The sequence below is a fragment of the Aquarana catesbeiana genome, linkage group LG02, assembly GCF_042186555.1.
Source record: "Aquarana catesbeiana isolate 2022-GZ linkage group LG02, ASM4218655v1, whole genome shotgun sequence".
NCBI classification, from domain to species: Eukaryota; Metazoa; Chordata; class Amphibia; order Anura; family Ranidae; genus Aquarana; species Aquarana catesbeiana.
Genome location: NC_133325.1, coordinates 404,331,053 through 404,339,416, shown reverse-complemented (window position 1 = coordinate 404,339,416; position 8,364 = coordinate 404,331,053). Strand labels below are relative to the sequence as shown.

The following is an 8,364-nucleotide window of genomic DNA, read 5'->3' as shown; positions in this document are numbered from 1 at the left end:
GGCAAGTATAACATGTTTTGTTACAAAAGGTAGATTTTTTTTTTTTTTTAGCATCACTTTAAAGTCTTTATGAAAACATCAATAGCTTGCTGTATACTGCTCTTGGACATGCAAAAGCCTTGTGAATCATAAAGCCAAGCTCTAGGAAGCTATAAAAAGACACTTGAGCCTAAGTTGTCAATATCGATTTGTAAAGGGGCTATAAAAACTGATCTCTAGCAGTCTCATGTAACATGTCTCCCATCTATGACTGTGTCCTTCAGCATAACAGCCCATATATTAAGCATTTTTTTTCCATTCAGCTAACTAGTTCCTCATCCACACATTAACTTAGAATGGAGGAATCCATCTTGCTGTGGTATTGTATTCTGACAGCAGAAGCCCTCCTAGGATATGCACATTACATATCCTGGGAGGCACTTTCGTGATTTGCCTAGGTAAGAAGGGAAGGCAGGCGGGGGGGGGGAGATAAACAAAGCTTTATTGGTTGGGGGGGGGGGGGGGGGGGGGGGTGTGGGGTAGGGAGGTTAAAAAAAAAAAAAAAAAAAAAGAAATCTATGGAGCAGAGTTGGGGAGGGTTGGAGCCAATTTCTCAATATGAAGGTCTCCCACAGACCTTCATTAGGGGCAAATCGCTTCATAGAAGCAGGGCTCAACCTACCCCACTGGCTGTGATTGACAACAGCAAGATCAAGCTCAGTTAAATATAAGGGGGTAGCTGCATACTGAAGGTTTTTTACCTTAATTCAGAGAGTACACTAAAGTAAAAAAAACTTCAGCGTTTACAACCACTTTAATGCATTAAGGTTTAAAAAAAAAAAAAAAGCCTAAGTATTTGCATTAGCTCCTGCTGCTGTCAATCAAATCCAGTAAGCAGAGCTGAGCTCGCAGTTTGTGTCAGACATAGGTGTCCCCTATAGCAAGTAGCTTGCTGTGGGTTCACACAAAGGAGCCAAAAGCACCAGTGGGGGACCCAAGAAGAGGAGGTTTAGGGCTTCTCTGTGCAAAGCTATTGCACAAAGCAGGCAAGTATAGCAAGTTTGTTTTTTATTTTATAATCACTTTTACAAACACTTTTGGTCAGCAGACTGAGCCAGGCAACCAAGTTAGCCAAGCATCCATCTTTCTCTCAGTAATTATTTCTTTTGAAGACATCCAAAGTCATAGGCTTTCCTTAATTGTATGTGACAAAGGGAAATATATATACTTTATATTCTCTCTAAGCACTAGGGGGCCAATACCTCAAACCACCCTACGTGTAATTTAATAGCAGTGTTTGGTAAGAAATGGTAAAAAGGATCCAAAACTCAGATAAAAGCTGTCAAGCATGGCTGTATCAGGTTCTGTTGGCTAAAGCAATACTCTACCTCAACATAGGTCTCAAGCAAAAAAGTCGCAGGGGTGGAGAGACATTTGCTTTTTCCTGTGTGCATTGCCAAAGCTCCAGGACATGCCCTAATCTATTCCGACAAGGTTGATGAGTGCATCCAGTTCAAACAAGGTGAAAACCCTGGGTTTTTTTTGGGGCAAAAAAGGATAAATGATGCACAAAGAGAAATTCTCCACAATACTGAAGAGGGCTTTGATTTGTTTTTTTTTAGTTAACATATGCTTATAGTCTTTAGAGCCGGTTCACACTGGGACGACTTGTCAGGCGACTTAGCCACCTGACAAGTCGTGTTCCATTCTAATAGGAGTGACTCAGGTCGCTCCAACTTAGAAAAAGGTTCCTGTATTCCTTTGGGAGTGGCTTGAGGCGACTTGCATTGACTTCTATATAGAAGTCGTTTTGCAAGTTGCCGCTGCTGTCGTGTGCAGGTCACCTGATGCAGTTGCGCTGCAAGTCATGCTGCCTCAGTGTGAACCGGCTCTTAGCGCCTGAATATGACAACTGGTTATACAGTCTACCTGAATTTCTATGCTACTGAGCTATAGTGTCAGATTGGTTCTTCGGTTTGGGCATATTCATTTAAAATTACTATATGAACACACTTTATAATACAAGCCAACTCAAAACATGTTCTATGGCTATACATTTCTTGGGAAAACAGTTTTACGGAAATGATCAATCATTGGAAGACATCGGTCTGTGACTATCACTTTGTCCATCACAGGGTCACAACTGAGCACAGTCTGGGCCTGCAGAAAGACATCCAGAGCCAGACTGTCTTTATATACAACTTCTGCTTACCATAGACATGTGATGGTTTCCTTCTGCATATGGTTACAAATTATGAAGGGTGATGTACAAGAATCCCATGCATATGAACCCTAATGGGTATGTGACTATAGTCGATGCAAGTTTTGCTGGATGTGTTGGCTTTATGGATCTTCTAGGAAGCTAGATGTGTAGCAACTGGTTTCTTAGTAAAATGAAAAAGCTCTGAACTTCTGTACAGAGCTCCATAAACATGCAATGGTGGAATAGCCCAAGGGCACTATGGGAAAATGTGCTTGTGCGTCTTTACAACATTATGAAATGAAAGAAACCCTAATAACACTTTCACATGTATCCTGAGTTTCATGCCACTCTGTTAACAGTAATAAATATAAGCATCAGGAGTTCTAGCCTAAATGTATTTGCTTGTTAAAAAAATAAAAATACATACAATCAAATCACACCTGCACACATTTTATTGCTTCTGCAATTACACAAGGCACTGGCTGTTAATCTCCAAGTAGAAGACAAGTGATTGAGAAAAAAAAAAAAAAAAAACAACTTAGTCACAGACTCTGCATCCAAAGTTAGCAATGCTGTGGGATTGTCATAAGTCACTCTACAAAATGAGCCCTTTATACTGCACTCATGGCAATTGCGCACCAATACTACAGCTGACAGGAATCCATCTAATACACAAACAAGTGCAAAACATTCATTATCTAATATAATATTTGGTTTTAATGTCCAAATCTCCTTTCAAAATCAGACTTGCATTATATGTACCCGAGTCATAAAGCAGGCATTCTGTATGGATAAGAGATTCAGTCACACATACCTCAACAATGAGGTTAAACACACTGTAGCTTCTACCACAGAAGAAGCTTTAAGACTTATGATGATGATGATGATGATGATGAATGCAGTGGTGGGGGGATCTAAGAGAATGGAGGAGCACCACAAACAGCGATACAACAGCAGTAGAGGAGTTGACAAGGGTACTCAATCATCGGTCTACCGTACAGTGCCCTAGTGCACAGGGTTTGGGGACTGCAGACAACACACGTCTGGGATGACAGGTAATCAGTGCGCTGGAATGAATAAGAAAAAAAAAAAAAGTAACTTAAAATATAAAATTTAACTCAAATTTCATACCCACAAAAATCAAGACAAAGAAGGATGAAAGAATTTTTTAAATTAGAAAAATATAAAATTATTCAGTTTGCCAGCACTTTTATTGGAGGGATGGCAGCAAAAGCTGTTTGCTAATAGTTATAAGTGTGCACATAGGTTTAACATTCCTTTGTAAACAAGACATCCCTTTAGAATAGACAGCCTCAAGGAGTATATTAATGTTCTGAAAAGTTGATGAAATTATTATTTGCACCCAAGAAGATTTACAAAAATATAACAAGGTCTTTACTGCGAGCTCTGGAGAAAGCTGCCAGGATGCTTGCGAACACCACATCTGGAGACTGTGAAGCATCTACTGCTTTATGGATTCCATGGCGTTGGTAGTATTCAACAAGTGGTGAAGTCATAGTGTGATAGGCCTCCAGTCGGGACTTCAGGGTAGTTTCATTATCATCAGAACGTCTCACCAAAGGCTCACCAGTCACCTGCAACAGCAGTTAGTCTCTATAAATGATAATCCCTGGTATCGGTCACACAGAACTTTATGAATGGAAAATAAAAATCACTGAGGCAGAAGCTTCTGCCAATAGATGCCCAGCAAAAACCACAAAAACATATCAAACTAAGCAATTACATTAAGGCCCCTTTCACACTGGGGCGGTGGGGGAGTCGGCGGTACAACAGCGCTATTATTAGCGCTGCTGTACCGTCGTTCTTGCAGCTGTATTCGGCCGCTAGCGGTGCAGTTTTAACCACCGCTGGCGGCCGAAAAAGGGTTAAAATCACTCTATAGCCGCGCTGTCCCATTGATTTCAATGGGCAGGAGCGGTTTAGGAGCGGTGAATACACCGCTCCAAAGAAGCGGTTTGCAGGACTTTTTTCACCGTCCTGCCACCGCACCGCTTCAGTGTGAAAGCCCTCGGGCTTTCACACTGAAGAAACAGCGGAGGCTGTTTAGGGGCGGTTTGCAGGCGGTATTTTTAGCGCAATACCGCCTGCAAACCGCCCCAGTGTGAAAGGGGTCTAAGAACTATTTGCATTCTGTTCACAGAATATAAAACTTCCATGCAATGTCACAATACAGCCTCTTATATGGGCCAAATAAATGTTTCCAGTTTTCTGATTCTCATGCCTTAAACAATGAGTGACATGTTGAAGACTGTGTGGCTGTCTTTTTCGCATACTTTGCCTGGTCTGGAAATCAGGAGATTGAAAAGGTAACTTGTAAAAACATATACAGTGGGTATAGAAAAGAATCACCCACCTTTAAAATAATCACTTTTTGTTGCCTTGCAGCTTGAAATGAAGACCGTTTTTGTTTTATCCAGCTGTATTTACTCAGTGCAACTTATAACATCCAAGTGAAAGATAACACCATGTCAAAAAAAATAAAATTACTGAGTTGGAGAAAAAGGATCATCCCCCTCCTAAAAATTACTTGTAAACTCAACCAGGTATAGCTAATCACCTGCTCAATGACACACAAAAGCCATTGACTCAACTGTGGTCATTTTGATTAGCTCAGCATAAAAAGAGCATTTCCGTCCCTGGTAGTGCAACTGAAGCAAACAATCAACTAAGGGTGGCAAAACTGGTCAGACAGGCTACCATTTTTGGAATTTATGACAAACAGTGGTCATTGTGTGCATGTGACAATAATATCACACATTCTCCACAAATGTGGCTTGTAGGAAAAAAAATCCACTCAAGAAAGGTCACATGTAGTCACAACTGATCAAATGCCTGTTTAAAGCTGCTGAATGCTTTTTGTGCATTCCAAAAAATGCCTCCAAACTCAACTGCCTAGAAACTACTGCAAATGACCCTGTGTACATGTACTGATAAGATAACAGGAGAGTTCAGGGGCAGCTGAAAAAAAAAAAAAAAAAAAAAAAAAAAAAAAATCAAAAACCCCCAACTGCTTCTAAAACATCCGTTTACCAGCAGCAGTGTACATGAATTGAGGCTTTATGGGGGGAAAAAAGGATAGGGCAAAACACCAAATTCTTGAGAAAAAATCTTCTGCTCTCTGCCAGAAAGATCAATGGGAAGAAGGTTTACATATCATTACATGACAATGACCATAAGAACACAGCAAAAATGATCACACAGTGGTTGAAGGAGAAAAAGGGCAATGTCCTTGCATGGCCTAGTCAGATGCCAGACTTAAACCACATTAAAAACCTGTGGAATGACTTGAAGACTGCAATCCACAAACGGTCACCATAAAATTTAACTGAACTTCAGCAGTTCTGCAAAGAAGAGTGGGCAAAATATTGCAAAGTCTAGATGTGCAGCGATTGTAGAGACATATCCCAACAGACTAAAGGCTGTAATTAAAAGCAAAACGTGGTTTAAAAAAAAAAAAAAAAAAAAAAAAAAAAAAAAAAAAAAAAGATTGCCCCAAGGGGTGATCCTTTTTCCAACTCAGCGATTCAGTTTTTGAATTGTTTTTATGACACGCTGGTGTTATCATTTTCAATTGGAATTTATAAGTTGCAAAGTAGAAACAGTTGGATAAAACAAAAACGGTCTTTTTTTTTTTTTTTTAATATCAGGCTGCAAAGCAAGCCGGTGAGAAGCACCGGAGGGAGGCGACATCCCCTCCTGCCACCTGTAAAAGCCACTATAATTGCCTTTACAGTCAGAGGGAATCCCTGGAAAAAAAAATAAAAATAAATTATAACTGAATGATGCCTGCAGCTGCAGGCATCATTCAGTTATCGCCACTTAAAGTCCAGGAGGTCATATGACTTCCACCTAAAGATAAGTGGTTAAAGGGGGTAATTTTTTTCTATACCCAATGTATATTATAATATTCTTAAGTTCAATGTCTGTCATTACCTTTTGTTACAAGTGAAAAAGACTACCCTGGAAAAAAGTATTTGCATTTCAGGTGCTGATACACAGATTCCTGTGCCAGTTCGCTGACTAGACTAGTAATGAACAAAAAGGAGGGCGATATTCCTAAAGCTTGTATCTATCCATCCATACACCCACTTTTTATGACAGCTCCCTTATTACTAGTGTATGTTGACAGGTTCATTCAACTTTAGTCGTATGATGGAGTGAAAGCTTTTCCTGATTTGGTCTAAAAGGTATCCTGTAAAACAGCATTAAAAACAGGAAGCAGGAATTACTCTGCTATCCATTTTACCAGGTAAGACATTTGCTAAGCTATTGCTTAATAGCAGCCAGACAGGTTATTCCGCGATATTGGGGAACTACACAAGCCCCTTGAGTTAACGAATGGATAGCAGAAATGGACCTAATTGAGAAGATAGAGACCCTCCTGTCACACGAATTGGACACATGAAAAATGTTGTCAGATATGGGCCCAGTGGAGAACATTTAGGGTATCGCCTGGAAATTAGGGGGCAAATGGAACCTTAATCTAAAAAAAAAAAAAAAAAAAAAAAAAATTGGGGTATGCGTAGGAGAGGTCTTCATGCTGTACCCCCGGACCATCCTTTTGTTTGTTTGATGCTATAGTTATGATAGTCTGCAAAATGTTATTATAAGATGATTTTTTTGGTGTGGATATACCACCAATGTACCCTGTTTCCCCTAAAATAAGACCTAGCGTGACTGTCGGTGATGGCTGCAATATAAGGCCCACCCCCCAAATAAGCCCTAGTTAAAGTCCTTGTAGGTCTTATTTTCAGGGTAGGGCTTATTTTTGGGGAAACAGGGTAGGGTTTATTTGGGGGTAGGGCTTATATTGCAGCCATCACCAACAATCACGCTAGGTCTTATTTTCGGGGAAACAGGGTATGTTTGTATTGCCTTTGCCTATTGCCTATGTTTGTAAAAACGTAATAAAAAGATTGAAAATAAAAACAGGAAGCGCCAACCTGAGTGTAGTATCATAATGTACAATTTATTCAAAGGATAAAAAGTGCAAAAAAGGATCATCTGGTGCATGGGAGTGCCCCTCCAATCCATTTCAGGGACCACAGATGTAGTAGTTGCTGTGTGTGGCCTGGATGGACAGCTGGATCCACTCAAAGTCAGCCCATCCCTTCGAGTGCTTCCTGGTCGTCTCCGGTGACGTCACATCCGCTTTGCGGTTCACTGTGGTTTTTCCTGTCTCCTGGGACGCCAGTCAGTTCACAGACAGCAACTATACATCTGCGATCCCTGAAAGCAGCGCAATGTCCATGAGATGGATTGGAGGGCCTCTCCCACACACCAAATGAGCCTTTTTTTTTTTTTTTTTTTTTTACACTGTTTCTGAGAGTTTTTATCCTTTGAATAAATTGTACACTATAAAATACTAAAAGCAGGTTGGCACTTATGGTTTTGTATTCCATTTGATTTTACAGAGTTGGCTTTTCTCGGAGGATGGCTGCCACCATTAGGCCTCTTTCACACTTGTACAACTTGTCCTACGACTTGGGACTGCAAAGTCTCATGACAAGTCGTTCCCCATGATTTCCAATGACAACCATTAATATTAATACGACTTCAAAGTAGTCCCTGCACTACTTTGGTCTGACTTTGATCCTACTTCAGCCCATTAAATATCACTGAAGTCGGATCAAAGGCGGATTGCATGGGACTTGTGCTCTGATGATCCTGAAGGTGAACTCCACGCCAAATAAAAAAAAAAAAAAAAAAAAAAAAAAAAAAGAAAAAAAACCCGGCATGGGTTCCCCCTCCAAGAGCATACCAGGCTCTTCGGTCTGGTCCCCCATGCCAAAGAAACTGTGGGATCCCCACCCAAAATCCATACCAGACCCTTTGGCAGAAGTGTAAAAAAAAAAAAAAAAAAAAAAAAAAAAAAAAAAAAAACCACGAACACAGTACACAGGTTTTTAAAGTAATTTAAGGCAACTCCAGGGTCACTTTCGATTTAGTCTCCCTCTGCCGGGTCTTCTGGCTATTTTGCAGGGTCTTATCAGTCTGTTCTTCTGATGTCGATTGATGCGGCAGGGATACCAGAGGCCTGCCCCTTAAGATGTCACCGCCCAGGGCATGATGGGCGGTGACGTCATAAGGGGCGGACCTCCGGTGACCCCGCCCCATATCAATATAAGTAGTGGCACACTGCACACCCAGCATTAGATCGG

General features: G+C 40.7%; 1 protein-coding gene across 2 annotated transcripts in view; it reads right to left on the bottom strand.

Moving 5' to 3' along the window:
• Positions 1-2,693: 2,693 nt before the first annotated feature.
• AK2 (adenylate kinase 2) overlaps positions 2,694-8,364 on the bottom strand; it is a 37,650-nt gene continuing 31,979 nt past the window's right edge. Inside the window, exons 6-7 of one of the 2 annotated variants that reach the window (XM_073615339.1) lie at positions 3,582-3,777; positions 2,694-3,249 (exon numbers count right to left, since the gene is read on the bottom strand). In XM_073615339.1, the coding sequence (XP_073471440.1) occupies positions 3,242-3,249; positions 3,582-3,777 (204 nt within the window). In that variant the 3' untranslated portion in view covers positions 2,694-3,241. Of the gene's footprint in view, positions 3,250-3,371; positions 3,778-8,364 lie in introns of those variants that run through there. The other variant, XM_073615338.1, reaches the window with a different exon arrangement.